Source organism: Neofelis nebulosa, chromosome 18, assembly GCF_028018385.1.
Source record: "Neofelis nebulosa isolate mNeoNeb1 chromosome 18, mNeoNeb1.pri, whole genome shotgun sequence".
NCBI lineage: Eukaryota > Metazoa > Chordata > Mammalia > Carnivora > Felidae > Neofelis > Neofelis nebulosa.
The window spans coordinates 7,144,405-7,163,788 of NC_080799.1; the positions used below are offsets into that span (position 1 = coordinate 7,144,405).

At 46.9% G+C, this 19,384-nt stretch overlaps 1 protein-coding gene across 1 annotated transcript in view; it reads left to right on the forward strand.

Annotated features, from left to right (window-relative positions):
* The window catches only part of ZKSCAN1 (zinc finger with KRAB and SCAN domains 1), a 67,575-nt gene extending 63,658 nt beyond the window's left edge, over positions 1 to 3,917 (forward strand). Inside the window, exon 17 of the mRNA XM_058711886.1 lies at positions 1,179 to 3,917. Coding sequence (XP_058567869.1) covers positions 1,179 to 2,248 — 1,070 coding nt within the window. The 3' untranslated portion in view covers positions 2,249 to 3,917. The remainder of the gene's footprint in view (positions 1 to 1,178) is intronic.
* Positions 3,918 to 19,384: the final 15,467 nt, after the last annotated feature.

Below are 19,384 nucleotides of genomic sequence, written 5' to 3' on the forward strand. Positions count from 1 at the left end.
CAAGGGCACATCTGGAACTCTCCTTCTCTTCTCTGTTGTACTACCTTGGGGGATCTGTTGCTTTGTTCAGGGCCAAGTGCAGCAGCTCTGGTAGAGATCTCTGCTTGTTTCGGGGAGCAGCTGGCTTCTTTAACCTTTAGTCTGTGGACTGAATTCCTTGTCTGTCATTCGCTTCCAGTGAGAACATTCTCTGGGCGGTGCCAGGGGGTCTCCCTGACTCCCGCTGGAGACCCCTGTACATTTCCTTTCAGGCCCCTGCAAGCCCTGGGTCTGGAATTGAGCCCTGGGACTGCTTGACATGACCTTATCCCATGTCTTCCCCCACGGCGGGATTTCCATTTCTGGATTTTGACACAATCTTTGGGCTGCATTGAGAGGAAGAGTGGAGAGTCCTGGGTTTGAAGGGAGCTGAGAACAAGGAGGTCCTGAGAGGTGCCTATTCAGATGAGGGAGAAACAGCTGTTTCTGTCGCTGACATCGTCCTATCTTTACTTTTTAAAACATTGACAGAGTAAAAATGCTGACTATCTAAATCCTTCTCATTCATCCTCTGTCCCTGAAACTCCCTTTGAAAACCCCAAAGTAGTGAAAACTGAGAAGTCAAATGAGTCAAATCCTTACATCCTAGCACAGCCTCCTAGGCCTAGGGCCCAGAGATGGACTGAACTCTATCTTTTGCCTGTTCCCATGGGTTTGGCATGTGTGGCCTCCCCCTTGTCGCTTCTTCCTGCTCTGCTGCTGTTTCCCATCAGCCTTCTGTGCTTGCTTGCTTGTATTTGTTCTCCCCTATTTTTTGAAAGCCACCATCTCCCCACTTGTATTTGCAGTCTCTGACCTCTGTGGGGACTTTGTCACTTCATTGAACAGCATGTCCTTTCTCTTCTGTTTTTGGTTCCCTGCCTCTGCCTGGTCTGTCTTCCTCTCCTCCCATCTCCAGCCTTCTCCTTACTTCTAACTCTTTTTGCTTTGATTTTGCTTCCTGCCTTTCTCCTTCACTGTTTCCTCAAGGCAATTATCTTAGCATGCCTCGGCTGCCCCCAGCCTGGGCAGGTCTGCACGCAGGTAAGAGGCATGTGCTTTTAGCCCTATGAACATTCTTCTCGTAATTATCCTGCCCTCTGGTTTTGATTCTTTCTTCCACAAGGGACAAGTGATGTTTGTATTTTGTATTGTGCCAGATGGTGAGACCAGAACTGAGCACGATCAAGAAATTTCTGAAGATACAGGATCACGTGGGGTGCTGTTGGGAAGATTCCAAAAGGATATTTCTCAGGGTCTTAAGTTTGAAGAAGCCTATGAACAAAAAGTCAGTCTAAAGAGGCAAATGGGGAACTCCTCTGGAGAAAGATTGAATAGGAAGATAGAAGATTTTGGTCAAGTGACAGTTGAGGAAAAGCTAAGCCCTGCAGGAGAGAGAAGTGAGAAGTATAATGATTTTGGGAACAGCTTCACTGTGAGTCCTAACCTCATTTCGCATCAGAGACTTCCTATGGGAGACAGACCCCATAAGTGTGATGAATGTAGCAAGAGCTTTAATAGAACTTCAGACCTTATTCAACATCAGAGAATCCACACGGGGGAGAAACCCTACGAATGTAGTGAGTGTGGGAAGGCCTTCAGCCAGAGCTCACACCTTATTCAGCATCAGAGAATCCACACCGGAGAGAAACCTTACGAATGTAATGATTGTGGGAAGACCTTTAGTTGTAGCTCTGCCCTCATTCTGCATCGGAGGATCCATACCGGGGAGAAGCCCTATGAATGTAACGAATGTGGGAAAACCTTTAGCTGGAGCTCTACCCTCACTCATCATCAGAGAATCCACACTGGAGAGAAACCGTATGCTTGTAATGAATGCGGGAAGGCTTTTAGTAGGAGCTCCACCCTCATCCATCACCAGAGAATCCACACTGGAGAGAAGCCCTATGAATGTAACGAGTGTGGGAAGGCCTTCAGCCAGAGCTCACACCTCTATCAGCACCAGAGAATCCACACTGGAGAGAAGCCCTATGAATGTATGGAATGTGGAGGAAAGTTTACCTATAGTTCAGGCCTTATTCAGCATCAAAGAATCCACACAGGGGAGAATCCCTATGAATGTAGTGAGTGTGGGAAAGCCTTTAGGTATAGCTCAGCCCTTGTTCGCCATCAGAGAATTCACACTGGAGAGAAGCCTTTGAATGTGATGGGAATGAGCAAAAGTTCTCTCAGAGTTACTGCTGAATTAAATATCCAAGAGTCTACATGAAAGACAGCCACACACCTGTTTTCCTCACTTCCTCTGAGTCTAAAGAGCTCCTGCCTTACTATATGAGTATGAATAACTTAGAATGTATCCCTTCCGACTCAACCCTTTCACTTTAGAGAATGGGGCAAATTGGGCAAATCATCCTGGCACAGTGATGAAGCTACCTAGTCTGTTTCCCCAAGAATGACACCAGGTGGCGAGCGGCAGGTTAAGTGCTGTGAATAAGAGGGAGGCTCTGGGACTTATCACCTTCCATTCTGGAAGGGAGTTTGCACTAGACCATTTCTTTCACACCAGAGGAGCCTTTCTTTCCAAGGTGGGGAATGGAAGCACAGTAGGAATAAAATTCCAAGGATTCCTGTAGTCGGAGTCAGTATAGTCAGCACAGAAGGCAGTGGAAAGAATGTTCTGAGTCCTATTTGATAAGAAGGGGAAATGGAGGCTGTATTTCAAAGCCACTGTTCCTAATCCAGCTTTAAGTTTTGATAAGGAATGTGCTATTTTTTTGTTGTCTCATGACTTCATTAATTATGGAAAAACTTGGTGCTGAGGGATGTGTTATTTTATTGGGGGCGGGGGAACCCCAAGAGGTTTTCTGTGATAACTATTTTGCAGGGCTCTTGGAGTAGCAAGCCCAGGTTTCCAAGAGCAGCAAGGCAGGCAGTTTTGTTGGAGAACTCCTTGTACTTCCCTCCTGTGATAGATATGGCTGCGAAATCCATCCGAATACCAGTAAGTCTAACGGAGAGGAGCAGAAGCGTTTGGCATTGGCCTGGTTTCCCTCCTGCTCTCTCCCTGTTCTCTCCCCACTCCTGTGTTGGAAAGTGATTTAATCCAAACCCCCAGTTACTAGGAATGCTTTTATGGAGCTCACTCAGCCAGCTTGCCCTGCCCTCTGTCCCCTGTGACCTATGACACCTGGCCCCAGCAGCCGGATCCCTCCTGACCCCACTTCTGACTTCAGCAGCCAAGTATGAGTGCAAAGAAAAAGCAAAGCCCAGAGAAGGGAGTCTCTGGCCTGACTGGGCCGCGTTGCTGGGTTAGGATGGAGCTCCCGAGTTTCCCAGCTGAAGGGATGATCTTTGGTTCTGTCTTCCCAATCCTGCTCATCCTGTAGCATAAATGAAGTGCACTATTAAACAGAATAGTTTCTTAGAAGGAGAGATTGAGTGTGTTTTTGTGCAGGAGCACAAATTTATTTCAGTTAAAATAGGAAACAGTGACTATAACTGGAATCTTTAAAGATGAATCTTTAAAATTTTTTACAGACAACTATTTTTCTTTCAGTCACAAACACATGACCTCTTTCTCTCAAGACTCCAGGTACTGCCACAGACTCCCATTTACACAGCTGCTCCCATCTCATACCCACACGTCGGATTTTGTGTGCCGTGTGCTCTTGACTTAAGACCAGCAACCAAAACTAGAAAGGTGTTACCGGGTGTGGGGCCCCTGACAAGTGTGTACATTGTTGGGTAGCAATGGGCATATGTAGACTTCTTGTTTGGGCGCTTGGTGGGAGGGTGTTGCAGTCACGAGAAGGAAGGTTGAGATGAAAGTCTTATGCAAAAGATGAGGAAGTGTCTGGAACTGGCCTCTAAAAAACTTGGGAGCGTATATTGTGAACACCTGATATGTTTTTAATTTCTTAAAGCTATAATGAAACTCATTCTTTTGGCTCTTCTTTGACAGTCACCACATACTTGCAGGTTGATTTTGTTCCTCAAAGTGTAGACCATGAACTATCCATATTAGAATCATTAGGCTGCTTATTAGTAATGTAGGTTTCCGAGCCCCCCAAGTCAGACCTATAAAATAATTTCTGAGGATGGAGCCTAAACATATACACTGAAGAGGATGAACCAGTAATGGAAAAGAGAAAATTTCTGGGAAGAGATAAAGTTGAGCAAGATCTTGTAAAACATTGTATGTTTTAGAGAGGAGGTTCCAGGCAGGACGGTTTGGGGTGGGCCGAGCATGTTCACTTACGTGGAGAGTCCTGTTGCAGAGCTCTGGAAAAGACCCCTGAACGGGCAGAGCTGCTAGCTGATGAATGGTCCCTGCACATGATCGACCACTGCTCTGCCCACACGCGGAACTCCCCCGCCACGCAAAGACCTCATGATTCCCTCCTTCAGGGCATCTCAGACCTGGGACTGATCTGGACCACTGCATGAAATTGGGTTTATTTTTTAAATGTCTTTTTAAAAATTATTATTTTTTTAATGTTTGAGAGCAGGAGCAGGGAAAGTGGGAGACAATTTGAAGCATGCTCCATGCTGTCAGCACAAAGCCCAGTGTGGGGCCTGAACCCACAAACCGTGAAATCATGACCTGAATCAAAGTCAGATGCTCAACTGACTGAGCCACTCAGGTGTCCATATTTTTTAAGTATCTTTTTTTTTTTTTAACGTTCATTTTTGAGAGAGAGAGAACGTGAACAGGGAAGGGGCACGGAGAGAGGGAGACAATCTGAAGCAGGCTCCAGGCTCTGAGCTGTCAGCAGAGCCTGATGTGGGGCTGGAACTCACGAACCGTGAGACCATAACCTGAGCTGAAGTCGGATGCTTAAAACCAACTGAGCCACCCAGACGCCCCTTTTTAAATATCTTTGAAGTTGCCATAACATTTTATTCATCTGATTCTCCTGATTATCCCTATTTCCCATAATGATTCCTCTTTTCTCACTCCCTGAGTACTCAAAGGAATGTTTGGTCATCATGCCATTTTGTCTCTTCTACACCATTACCCTTGGAACCCACTTACTCCTGTGGTCTCAACTATTCCCTCTATGTGAATAAGTTTTAAGTTTGCACCTGTGATTCTAGTCCCTCCCAAGTTCCAGTCTTGGGTCTCCAGCAGACTGCAGGGCATTTATATTTGGACCTCTAATAGTTTCACGTTACAAGTTTCAAACCAAATACATCTTTCCCATAAACTGCCCCCTCTTAAGATTTCTGTAAACTCGGGGTTAGATCAGAGTTTTCTTTGGTTCTTCTCCTCTTCCTACATCTGAATAGTATCAAGTCCTGGGCAGGTTCAGTAAGCATGGACTGGGGAAGGCTTCAGAATTGAGGTCGTGGGAGAGGTGGGATTTCCAAGTGATGGTAGTAATAGTAGCTGGCATATGGCATATACTCCGCCTGGCCCTTTTCCAGTGGTTTTCAGATGATTAAGCCAGGTCATCGTCACAGCCTGTGTGTGAAGCAGATGTTCATAGTAACCCCATTGTACAGATGAGGAAACCAGTGAACTTGCCAGGGGAGGTAGGACAAGGAGACCCAAGAGTGGAAGACCCTGGGTTGCTCTACTTAGTGGGAAGCTGGACCACGTGTCCCGGACGGCTATGTGATGAGTGGGGAGGCGTGTGAAGAGGAAGCCTCCCTCACCCAAGTGATGGCCTTGTCTTGTCCCTTACGGTTCTACATCTCGGTCATAGTCGTCTTTGTTTCCATTGCTGCTAAGCTCAGGGTTCAGGTCCTTATTACTCCTCCCCTGGAGTATATAGTCTCCTAAAGGGATTATTATCTTTATTTGCTTTCAGTTTCCCTAAAACTACACCTATCTTGTCACTCCTTTATCAAAAAGTTTCAGTATCTTCTCCCTTCTTAGAGAATAAAATGCGAAATCCTTAGCCACGTAGTCCAGGCTTTCCTTGAGCTGGTCTCTGCATATCTTCTCTTCACACATCTAAAAACCAGATTTGTGAAAAAGTGCTCGTCAGTAGTTAGGGCAATAAAAATATTTTTTATTATTCAGTACTCTTGCAATAGGGGAACAGAGGCCTCTCTATAGAACTGGGCTAATGTCTGAATACTGCTGGTCAGGTGGGAATTCATAACCAACCAAAGGATGGTGGGGGAGGGGAGTAGTCAGTGAATAGAAAATTCCTAAGAGAAGAAAATATACATAAGGGGGAGCAAGAGGGGTTTTGGATAAACTGACCCCTAACTGGATTCTTGCTGAAGATGGGTCCAGGTGAGTAGGTCCCCCACCCTGGGGTGACGGTGGAGGATGAGGGACTCATCCTGACTTCACAGGGTTCTTGCTAGAACTAGATTTTACAAGGAAATGCGCAGATGGGCCCAGGAGAAGTTTCAGGACCCTGAGTTTGCTTTGGTGAAGCAAAGAATTTTTGTCACATCAAATAGTGGTAATATAACAGGGCCCCCTCCACACCTTACATTTATGCCCATGGGTTTGCTCACACAGTGTTCCCCCTGTCCTGCTCTGGCTCCTCACAATTAATAAAAATCAGTCCAAGAGGGCCTTAGAAACCATCTTCAGGGGGGCCTGGGTGGCTTAGTCAGTTAAGTGGCCGACTGTTGATTCCGGCTCTGGTCATGATCTTGTGGTTGGTGGGATGGAGACCCACACAGGGCTCTGCACTGACAGTACGGAGCTTGGGACTCTCCCTTTCCCTCTGCCTTTTCCCTGCTCGCTCTGTCTGTCTCTCAAAATAAATAAACTTTAGGGGCGCCTGGGTGGCGCAGTCGGTTAAGCGTCCGACTTCAGCCAGGTCACGATCTCGCGGTCCATGAGTTCGAGCCCCGCGTCAGGCTCTGGGCTGATGGCTCGGAGCCTGGAGCCTGTTTCCGATTCTGTGTCTCCCTCTCTCTCTCTGCCCCTCCCCCGTTCATGCTCTGTCTCTCTCTGTCCCAAAAATAAATAAAAAAAACTTTGAAAAAAAAAATTTTTTTTTTTTAAAAAATAAATAAACTTTAAAAAGAAACCATTTTCAACCTCCTGCCTTAGTGCCTGACTGATGACCATCCATTCTCTACTGTCTTCAGGATGAGGACTCACTGTAATACCCAGCAAAAGCAGGCAAGTTCTCCTGTTGAGCATTCTACTTGCTGGAAGTTAATTTGAGCTGAATTCTGCCTCCTTGTACGTTTCTGCCTTCCATGGTTAGCTTCTGGTTTTGCCTCTCATCTGTGAAATGAGAGGGATGGGCAAGATTTCCAAGGACATTATCTGTCATAGCAAAAGCATTTTCATTCCTAATGCCTCTCACCCATCCCAAGTCATATCTGTTCTTGAGATCCAACTCAAATAGTTCCGAGAAAGGATATTACGTGGTAAGTTTCCAAGTAAGGGAAAACCCTGGTTTTACCTGAACATGCCGGCTGACAGAAGTATGAATCACAAAGCAGCCGTGGAGAAGAAAAATGTTCTGTACTTCAGAAAAAAAAATAGAGCCCAGTCAGCTGCATTATTTTAAATATGCCAGTAATGAAGAACTGAAGATTTTCAAATGAATAAAAAATTATACGGACTAGGGGCAGTGTTAGAGCCAGCTCAGTAGTTAGAGCATGTGACTCTTGATCTCAGGTCATAGGTTCAACCCCACCTTGGGTGTAGCACTTACTTAAGAAAACTACATGGACGATTTTTTTACATACAAAGATAAATCTGGTCACCAGAGTGGTTTCTCTCCACAAGCAAATTTTTCTTTGTGTATTTCCTACTTTGGTTGCCGCCATCATCCACTTCCCAGTCAGCTAAGCCAGAAACCTGGGAATTGTTCTGGATGCAGTGTTTCTCTGCAACTCCTCACCCCTACAGTTGTCAGGCAATATCTAGCCCATCCTGTGTTGCTCACCCTTGACTCCTGTGTAGGCCTGGGCTGTCCTTAACTCGTTCTGGGACTCTGGCCCTAGCATTACAGAAGTGTCTTTGCTTCCAAAGCCTTGCTCTCCGGTCCATTCTTGGCACCTCTACATGAGCTCTCTAAAATGCTAAAATGTGTATGACGCCCCCTCTGAACCTTTCAGTGGCCCCTTCTCATTCCTTAGGTCGACGTCCAAACTCTATTGAGGGGCAGGACTTTTCATTTCCTAGCCCTGCCTACTTCCCCACCCTGCCTCGTAGCACACCTCTTACTCTAACTCCCAACCCCCACATACTGTACACTGGAGCCATGCAAAACCACAGTTAACAGGAGCACACATGCTGTTTCATGCCTCCGTGCCTTTGCACATGCTGTTCCTTCCTCCTGAACGCCCTCCCCTCCTTGTCCACCTAACAAACTCTTGTTCATCTTTGAAAGCCTCCTCGTAAGCTTACCTTTTCTGTGGAGCTTTTCCAGAAATTATGCTTGTCCCCTTCTGCCCCCAGCGAGTTCATTTCCTCTGAGCTGCCTCTGCATCATCTCGCGCTCACTTTCCTTATTGCACTTATTCCTCGTCTCTTATTATTTGTTCGTATATCTGACTCCCTCACTGTGGTGAGTTTTTCCCTACCTTTTCACACTTTACCACAAATAAGCATTGCTTTCTTAATCAGAAAAAAATAAGTATGAAGAAAAAGAAAGTAGTAAGAAGGAACACCCACTGAGCACTTACGCTGCTTCAGGCATATTGTTCTAAACGCTTTCTATGTTGCCTAATCTAACCCTCATCACAATTCCATGAGCTAGGTACTATTATTGCCCCCATTTCTGTTCCCTTCAGGAAAGAAGGAAGGAAGGAGGAAGGGAGGGGAGCCCCTCAGGCACAGCGAGGTACAAAGGCGTCTGGAGCCCACAGCCGGGGCTTCATCTCCTTATCACTCCCCCCAGACCGCTGGAGGGAACCCCCAGCCCTCTTGCAAGGCCCCTCTCCTCCCACCAGTCCCTGGAGCTCGTCAGCAGCAGTTCTGTCGTTACTGAAGGGGACACGATGGTGAAAGAAGCGTGGTTCCCACACTGAACGGGACTCGGGTTGCCTGGGAGACAGGAAGCCTGCATGGATAAAACAAAACAGAATCAGACGCCAGGAGAGGTGCAGTGACCATGTGCCTCATCTTTACTGACCTCTGACCTCCATGCCCGTGTGTGTGGTCTTCGCAGCAATCATAGACGCTGCTAGGCTATTACTACCCCTATTTTGCAGATGACAAAACCAAGGTCCAGAGCAGTTAAGTAATTTGCCTGACGCTACAGAGCTAATAAGTAGTGGAGCAGGGATTTGGACCCCAGCAGTCTGGCTCAGAGCTTGGGCTCTTTTTTTTTTAATTTTTTTTTTTTTTTTTAACGTTTATTTATTTTTGAGACAGAGACAGAGGATGAACGGGGGAGGAGCAGAGAGAGAGGGAGACACAGAATCGGAAGCAGGCTCCAGGCTCTGAGCCATCAGCCCAGAGCCCGACGCGGGGCTCGAACTCACGGACCGTGAGATCGTGACCTGAGCTGAAGTCGGACGCTTAACCGACTGAGCCACCCAGGCGCCCCGAGCTTGGGCTCTTAATTGCACTGCTGTACTATCTCTACAAATGAAATGGAGGCATTCAAAGAACGACGGATTGTGTTCTGCTTGGGGAGATGCGAGGCACAGAGCCATCACAAAAGGCTTCATCAAGGAAATGGCATGAAAGCTAAATTAGGAACGTGGATAGGTGAAACAGAGAACCATTTCTCTTTCCCTCAAGACTCCATCATATTCCTCTAGAGTTCCTCTGCGTGGTGCAAGACTTAACACTGTGGGCAGGTAGGAATCGTTAGGACAGAACTATTTAGCCAGAAACAGGAAATACCACCGTCACCCCTCCCTGCACTCCTGTCTGCTTCATCACAGGGCAGACACCGGGATGAAAAGTGCCAGTGAAAAGAAAAGTTTAGGTTGTCTCTTCTGTGGGAGGAAGCTGATGTACCATCAGAATCAAAACAGATAAATAGTAACAAATGACCCAAACCGAACCAAAACAAAACACTTTTCAAGCTACTTACATCACCTGTCTTGAAAATATAATTTAAAAAGGTTTTGGGGCGCCTGGGTGGCTCAGTCGGTTAAGCGGCCGACTTCGGCTCAGGTCATGATCTCACGGTCCGTGAGTTCAAGCCCCGTGTCGGGCTCTGTGCTGACAGCTCGGAGCCTGGAGCCTGTTTCAGATTCTGTGTCTCCCTCTCTCTGACCCTCCCCCGTTCATGCTCTGTCTCTCTCTGTCTCAAAAATAAATAAACGTTAAAAATATATATATATATATAGAATTTTAAAAAGCTTTTTTAATTTATTTTTGAGGTGGGGGGAGGGGCAGAGAGAGAGGGAGACCCAGAATTCAAAGCAGGCTCCAGGCTCTGAGGTGTCAGCACAGAGCCTGACGCAGGGCTTGAAACTCACCAACTGTGAGATCACGACCTGAGCCAAAGTTGGACTCTTAACCGACTAAGCTACCCCCACGTGCCCCTGAAAATATAATTTCTTAATAATACTTATCTGCTCTAATTACACCACAGAGAGACCTTACCACGGCAGCTGCACGTGATTCTTCATGTCTCACGCCTGTTCAGGAACTGTCCTGGTGTCCCGTCATGGATTTCCATCACCTACTCCATGACCTGGCATTCAAAGCCAATGACCTTCCCATCCTTCCATTCTTCCCAGGACCCACACAGCATCTTCTCTCTCGAGCGTGCCACTTACTCTCCAGCATCCTGCCTTTGCTGGTGCTGTTCCCTCTGTTTGCAATGTCCTTCCTTCCTTCCCTGACTGCTAAAATCCTAGTATGTTAACATGGAGCGAAAGCATTCTCAGTGGGAGGAACAGCCACTGCACTGGCTCCTTGGAGAGGAATGTTTTTGTCCCATTCCAGGAACAGCAAGGGCATTGCAATCTAGGAAGGGTTGCATTCTAAAAGCCAGATCATCAGATGTGAAGGGGTTTTTTTTCATACAGAATCCTTAATCCCTAGTCCAGTTGAAATTCTGATAGAAAATTTCACTACCCTTAATTATAGTTACAAGGATAACTGTTGGTGTGGATCTTTTCACGTCAAGCCACATCTGACCCCCACGTGCAGCCTCTACTAAGAAGCGGCTCGTGTAGACACCCAGGGTGTTCCTTAGCATGAGTCCTCGCCTGCTCCACCAACTCTGGCCTTTTGGCAAAGGCTCTGCATGCCTTATGTTCCCGAGGTAACTGCTTGCTTGCTTGCTTGCTTGCTTGGGTTTCTTTGTGTGTGTGTTTTTAAAATAACAACTGTATTATCATTCATACACCAAACAGTTCACCCATGTGAAGTACACAATTCAGTGACTTTTAGTATTCAGAGCTGTGCAGCATTACCATAATCCATTTGAGAACATTTTCATCACCCCAAAAAGAGACCCCATACCCTTTGGCAGTCACCCCCATACCCCTCAGTCCCTCAGTCCCTGGCAACTTCCAGTCTGTGTGTCTCTCTGGATTTGCCTCTTTTGGACACATCACGTAAATGGAACTGTCATCACACAATATATGGCCTTTTGTGTCTGGCTTCTTTCGCTGAGCATGGTGATGTCAGGTTTCATTCACGTATGTTGCAGCGTGAATCTGTACTTCATCCTTTTTAATAGCTGAGCAGCCTTCCACTGTACGCATGGACCACAGTGTGTTTATTCTTTCCTCCACTGGTGGCCATTTGGGTTGTTTCCACTTTGGGGCTATTAGGAATGACATTGCTGTGAACATCGTGTGCACATTTTTGTGTGGACATATGTTTTTGTTTCTCTTGGGTATATACTTAGGATAGGAATTTCTGGGTCAAATGCTTTATTTAATCTTTTGAGGGAATGCCAGACTGTCTTCCCAAGTGGTTGCCCCACTTTGCATTCTCACCAGCTGTGTATAGGCTTCTGATTTCTCTATCCTCAACACACTTGTTACTATCCTTTTTATTATGGCTGTTCTACTGGGTGTGAAGCGGCCTCACTGTGGTTGTGATTTGCATTTCTCTGACAGCCAGTGATGGCAAGCATCTTTCCATGTCCTTGTGGTCCATGTTTAGATGTTTTTTGGAGAAATGTTCAGACCCTTTGTCCATCTTTTAATTTGTTGTCTTTTTATTATTGAGTTGTATGATATATTCTAGATGTAAAACTGATCATCTATGCCTGATTTATAAAAATTTTCTATCATTATGTAGGCTCTCCTTTCACTTTTTTTTTTTTTTTTTTTCAACGTTTTTTATTTATTTTTGGGACAGAGAGAGACAAAGCATGAACGGGGCAGGGGCAGAGAGAGAGGGAGACACAGAATCGGAAACAGGCTCCAGGCTCCGAGCCATCAGCCCAGAGCCTGACGCGGGGCTCGAACTCACTGACCGCGAGATCGTGACCTGGCTGAAGTCGGACGCTTAACCGACTGCGCCACCCAGGCGCCCCATTTTATTTTTAATGTTTATTTATTTTTAAGAGCAAGAGAGAGAGAGAGCACAAGTGGGTGAGGGGAAGAGAAAGAGAGGGAGACACAGAATCCAAAGTAGGCTCCAGGCTCCAGGCTCCAAGCTGTCAGTACAGAGCCTGATGCAGAGCTGGATGTGGGGCCTGAACCCACCAACTGTGAGGTCATGACCTAAGCTGAAGTTGGATGCTCACCCACTGAGCCACCCAGGCTCCCCTCTCCTTTCACTTTCTTGATGGTGGCCTTTGAAGCACAAACGTTTTTAATTTTGGTGATGTCTCATTTATCCATCTTTCTTTTGGTTCCTTATGCTTTTGGTGTCTGTAGTAGTCAGGGCTCTCCAGAAAGACAGAAATAATAGGATATATAGAGAGAGACAGAAGAGGATATTTATGATGGAGATTGGCTCATGTGATCGTGGAGGCCCAGCTGTGCCATGATATTCTCCCCTAGGAGCTGGAGAACCAGGAAAGCTGGTGGCATAATTCAGTCTCAAAGGGCTGAGAACCCTGGTTGGCCTCCGGTGTAATCCCCAGAGTCTGAAGGCCTAAGAAACAAAGACAGCCCCAATGCTGGAGGGCAGAGGATGGATGAGAAGGAGGGAGGAAGGGCGGGAGGGAGTGAGAATTTACCCATTCTCTGCATATTTTGCCGTCTCAAAAATAAAACGTTAAACAAATTTTTTAAAATTTGTTTAATGTTTTATTTATTTTTTGACAGAGACAGAGCATGAGCAGGGAGGCGGGGGGGGGGGGGGGGCGGGAGAGAGGGAGACACAGAATCCGAAGCAGGCTCCAGGCTCTGAGCTGTCAGCACAGAGCCCGACGCGGGGCTCGAACTCACAGACTGTGAGATCATGACCTGAGCCGAAGTCGGACACTCAACCAACTGAGCCACCCAGGCGCCCCTAAAAAAATTTTTTTTAAGTTAAACACATACGTACAATATGACCCACAGTCCCAATCCTAGGGATCTACCATAGAGAAATGAGTTATATTCACACAAAAATTTGTACACTGATGTTATAACAGCCTTATTCATCAACTCCAAAACTGGACCCAAGTCAAATGTGGGAATAAAGAAGGAATCACTGAGTTATTACCAAGTCGCGGTACATCGCACAGTGGAATACTGTAAAATGGAATATAGTCAATTGGAATGAGCTATGGACACTCACCAACGGCTTGGATGAATCTAAAAAACATTATGCTGAGTGAAAGAAGTCAATCTCAAAAAGTTGCATGCTGCGTTACGCCATTTATATGACATTCTTGAAAAGACAAAACTGTAATGATAGAGAACAGGTCAGTGGTTGCCAGGGGTTAGGAGCATAGGGAGGTTGTGTCCTAAAGGGCTAGCAAGAGGGAGTCTTTTTTTTCTTTTAAGTTGATTTCATTATTTATTTTGAGACAAAGAGTGTGAGTGGGGAGGGGCAGAGAGAGAGGAAGAGAAAGAGAATCCCAAGCAGGATCCCCACTGTCAGTGCAGAGCTGAGGCAGGGCTCCAACCCACAAACTATGAGATCATGACCTGAGCCAGTCAGATGCTAAAACTGACTGAGCCACCCAGGCACCCCAGGGAGTCTTTGATGGGACCTTTCCATAGGGGTTCCACGAATCTATATATGGGCTAAAATTCATAGAACTGGAAAAGAGGAGAAAAACTCACTTTGCACTTTCATTTTAAACCATTAGAAAATTAAAAATAACTACCTCAAGGATTGTGGTGTAAACAAAATAATCTATGTCCAGTGCAGGGAAACGGGCACTTGATGTGCACCTGATGTTCGCAGGCAGGTTGATTCGGTGAGACAGGAAGCACGTTGTATGTGAAAGGCCGGGCAGGCAGTCTGGACACCAGGAGAGAATCCGCAGGAAAGATGGTTTGGGAAGCCCTGGGAGGGGCTGATCGCAAGGGCAAGCGCGTCCCGCCTGTCCCCGAGAGGGCCATCTGAGCCCTGCGCAGAGATGGTCAGTCTGGGAGGGCCCACAGCCCCCAGAAGGGAACATCCCTCCCCACACCCTCACCTACCCCAGGCCCTGTCTGCCCTAGGGCCCCTTCCCCCCCACTCCGCCCCCGCCACTTTCGACTGCGCGGTGCTGCCGACTGTGGTGTGTGTGAAGCCGGGTTTCTGGGCGGAGGACACCCCACCCTCGACACTGTCCGGGAAGGATTATGCGATTGAGGGCGGGGCCTGCACTGCTCGGGTTCCTTACACACACCCCATCCCCACCCCCCACCGGAGGGTGATCTCCATGCAAAACCAAGTTTGGGAACCCTGACTTAAATCCTCTTTCAGCCACTAGGCAATCCACAAGGTGGGTGCCCTGATGGAAGTGGGAAAGAAACAATGTGCCCTTTCCTGGTCTGTAAATCCACTCCTTTCCCTGACACGTGCACGTAAGAACGTGCACCCCCTTTACAGACATTTCCAGACCCCCTGAATCCCAGTGGCCAGCAACTGGGAGCTCCCTCTCTAAACCGTCACCTCATGGCCAGACAAGCTGGTCTAAATGCTGGCACTGGGCCAGGTGAGGGGTCGTAGCCCCAGAGAAGAGAGGCCAGCCTAGGCTGAGAAGAGCAGTGTCCGGAACAGCAGGACTTCTGGGACCTCTAACCACCGAATTCACCAAAGCAGAAAGGATGGCTCTGCTGGCCAACTTGGAGTCCCCTCAGAGGAGATGAGCCTGCAGGGTGGAGAGAGGGGAATCTTCCATTGTGGAGAAGCCCAGGGGTGCACTGATCCCTGTTTGGAGAAGTTCTCCAGACCAGCTGTGTAGGGGGAAGGAGGGCAGGTGGCCTGGGAGGGGGTTCCCCCGGGAGAATGGAGGTTTACAAGCAAGGTGATTCTGGGAGAAACATGAGGGTGCTCAGCTGTAACTGAGTCCCACAATATGATGGGCCTGACAATAGGCCACTGGGGTCTGAGTCTGTGTGGATAGAATGTGGGAGGTGAGAGCCCTTTTCTTTACCTGAGGGATGTGTGGAGAGAACACGCTTGCTTTGGCCACCATGCAGAGGACATGGAGGCTGGGAGACAGCAGAGGCGTGCAGGTGCTTGTGGAAAGTTGGGAAGGGCTCTGCCAGGGAGAGGAGACGGAGGCTGGACAGGGTCTGGGGCCAGGAGGGGAAGCTGCCAAGAGAGAGGTCTGGTCCTGTGTATGGAGGTAAAGGCATGAGCAGAGAGGAAGGTGCCAGTCACGGGGGCAGGAATGTTTGGAAAGGGGCTGGGTGTTACAGCAGAGGGTCAAGCATCACATGAAAGGTCGCACACACGTTATTCAATTAATGTTTATTAAGCAGCTTCCCAGGCACTGTGGCAAGCCTGCGGGTGCAGGAGGGAACAAGGCAGTCCCTGGAGCCTCTGTTCAAGTGGCAACAGAAATAATAGGAAATAAAGGGAGGGCAGGGGGTTAAGCAGCAGAAAGTAAGGTCAGAGAGGCAAGGAGATGGGATGCTTTCCTGTGTCCGCCTGCCCAGGCGACAGTCCCCAGACTTTCAATCAAACAGTAATGTAGGTGTAGCCATGATGTGATCTGTCCATGTAATTGGTGTGATCATCCATAATAATCTGGGTGGGATGGATTCAGTTGAAAGGCCCAGAGCAGAGCTCCTTTCCCAGAAGAAAATTCGCCTGTGGGCAGCAGTTTCAGCTTGAGCTGGAGTTCAGCCTGCAGTTCCGATGGCCTGCCCTGTGGATTTCAGACCTGCCAGCCAGCCCCCACAATCAGCTAAGCCACTCCATTGCAGGAAAGCTCTCAGTCTGTCTGTATCTTTCCTCTGAAAGATGGAGGGGGCGTGTCATGTATGGCAATGGTAGCCATGATTGGGGGTTTGACCTGATTCCTGAGCCATCTGGAACCACAGGAGGGCTTCAGCAGAGTGACCACGGTCTGACTCCCATTGACAAGGGCTCACTCTGGGCCAAGGAGTCCTGTTGGAGAGCGGCAAAGAAAAGTCAGATTAGGAATGAAATTGATGTGTCCTAACAATGGGGTGTTACCTTGTTACTTAGCTGTAATTGGAAAGGCAATGGGGACTCACTGTATTTATTTAGTTATTTATTTTGTTTTTTTGTTTTTTTTTTTTTTTAAATTTTTTTTTTCAACATTTATTTATTTTTGGGACAGAGAGAGACAGAGCATGAACGGGGGAGGGACAGAGAGAGAGGGAGACACAGAATCGGAAACAGGCTCCAGGCTCTGAGCCATCAGCCCAGAGCCTGACGCGGGGCTCGAACTCACTGGCCGTGAGATCGTGACCTGGCTGAAGTCGGACGCTTAACCGACTGCGCCACCCAGGCGCCCCTAGTTATTTATTTTGTATCGTAACTAGCATAATGAACTCAAAATGTGGTCAAGTCCTGGTGGAACTGAGACAAACTTTTTCTTTAAGTAAGCTCAACACCCAACCTGGGGCTCAAACTCACAACCTTGAGATCAAGAGTTGTACGCTCTACTGACTAAGCCAGCCAGGTGCCCTGGAACTGAGACAGACTTTAATCCCATCAGATCTTTGAGGTCATGGGCATTACCTATCAAGCCATTTTGTACTTGTTTTGAATTCAGTCTGTTTTCAGTATGTGATCTTACCACAAACCTAAACAGATGTTGTGATGGTCTGCTTAACTGCCCCTGAGACTTGCTCAGTTGGTCCGTACCTGTATGGAGCCAACACAGTGGGTTCTACAGACAGATGTTCTTAGCTTTGTCCCTTGACTTGCTGTGAGTGACCCTTTGGCAAATGACGCACCTTCTCTAAGCCTCAGTGTTCACTTCTGTGAACAGTAGGTACTTGATAAGTAACTGGCTTAAATGCCAGCATGCTGGTGAAGCATTTGCCTAGAGGCTGCTTGGAGTATGTGCTCAGAACCCATTACTAATCATTCATATCAGGAGGAGTATCTGCCAGGAGCAATTCATGGCTTAGGGAGACGTCAGACAGTCCTGCAGTGTCTCTTTCCAGACAGAACGGATATACCTCAAACAATTTTTAAAAAGCATTTACAAACTCAGATTGATCTCATCTGTTGTGAGATGAATTTTGAATTTGTTTTTTTTTAAGTAATTTTATTTTTATTTTTTAATGTTTATTTTTGAGAGGGAGACGAGCGCAAGAGAGGGAGGGGCAGAAAGAGAAGGAGACACAGAATCTGAAGGAGGCTCCAGTGTCTGAGCTGTCAGCACAGAGCCCGATGCGGGACTCAAACTCAGGAACCGTGAGATCATGACCTGAGCTGAAGTCAGACGCTTAACAACTAAGCCACCTAGGTGCCCCAGGAATTTTGAGTTTTGATATACTTTTGAGCTACCATAAAACATCTACTGTCTCTAACATACTCTAAATTCCCTCAAAAGGTAGACTCCACAGTTGTAGAATATGAGTCAAAAGTCTGTTAGCTTTTTTTTTTTTTTTTTTTTTTTTTAGTAGTCTCCATGTCCAATGTATGGCTTGAACTCACGATCCTGAGATCAAAAGTTGCATACTCTACTGACTGAGCCAGCCAGGCACTCCATTAGTCTTTTTTTTTTTTTTTTAAATGGGATATATTGCATGCACCAAGCACACTAAACTTCTTTTGGCAATTTTTTTCTTTTTTGTTAATTTTTTTAAATGTTTATTTATTTTTGAGGAAGACAGAGAGTGACAGCAGGGGAAGGACAGAGAGAGGGAGACACAGAATCCAAAGCAGGGTCCAGGCTCTGAGCTGTCAGCACAGAGCCCAATGCGGGGCTCAAACTCACGAACTGTGAGATCATGACCTGAGCTGAGGTCAGACACTTAACCGACTGAGCCACCCAGGTGCCCCACTTTTTTTGGCAATTAAAAAAATTGTGGTAAAATATATTTAACATAGGGGCACCTGGGTGGTTCAGTTGGTTAAGCCTCTGACTCTTTCTGACTCTTGATTTCAGCTCAGGTCATGATCTCACAGTTTGTGGGTTCAAGCCCCTCATTAGGCCCTGCACTGACAGTGTGGAGCCTGCTTGGGATTCTCTTTCTCTCTCTCTCTGCCCCTCCCCTGCCTGTGCTAGCTCCCTCTGTCAAAAGTAAATAAATAAACCTAAATATATGTATGTGTGTTTGTGTGTGTGTGTGTGTGTGTGTATATATATATATATATATTTAACATAAATTTTAACATTTTTGCATTTTTGTGTGTACAATTAAATGCCATTAAGTACATTCACGATGTTAGAGTCTTTTCAATACGGCAAATTCACAAGGTTTTCCTGAAGTATGAGTTTGGGTGAGTGAATACACCTTCCATTTCATGACAATTGCAGGGCCCCCCACTAGTGTGGAGGTCCTACATGATCATAACCTCGTACAACAGATTTACTGTATGTGAGATGAAATCCTAACTCTGCTTGTGAAGACCACCTCAGGCATTCCCTTTAGGTGAGCTCTCAGGTGCTTGGTAAGGTCGCTCTTAAGACAGAAGTTTCTCTGGCACTGACTCCCTGTGTAAAGGGCCTCTCTTTCGTGTGGATACTGATAAGACTCAAGCTCTGGCTGAAAGCTGTCTCACATGTATGGCATATGTGAGGTTTCTCTGCAGCATGATCCCCCTGGTCTGCTGAGACCCCCCTGTCAAGGCATAATGCTTTGTCACACCTGGCACAATTATAAGGTCCCTCTCCTGTGTGGACACACTGATGGGTGGGAAGATTGGACTTTTGACAGAAGCTTGTCTCACTGCTTTTATAAGGCTTCTCTGCAGTGTGAGCACCCTGATGTTTGGTGGGATCCCTACTCAAACAGAAGGTTTTCTCACACCAATCAGACACATAGGGCCTCTCTCTGCTGTGAATGGTTTGGTGTGTGATAAGGTTTGAACTCCACAACCACTGCATTTATAAGGTTTCTCTCCAGTGTGGATTCTGTGTTGTATGAGAAGGTTTGATTGCTGACAGTAAGTTTCCCCACAACGAAGGCACGTATGAGCTTTCTGCCCAGCGTGCAACCCCTGTGTGTGATCAGACTTGGTTTTCTG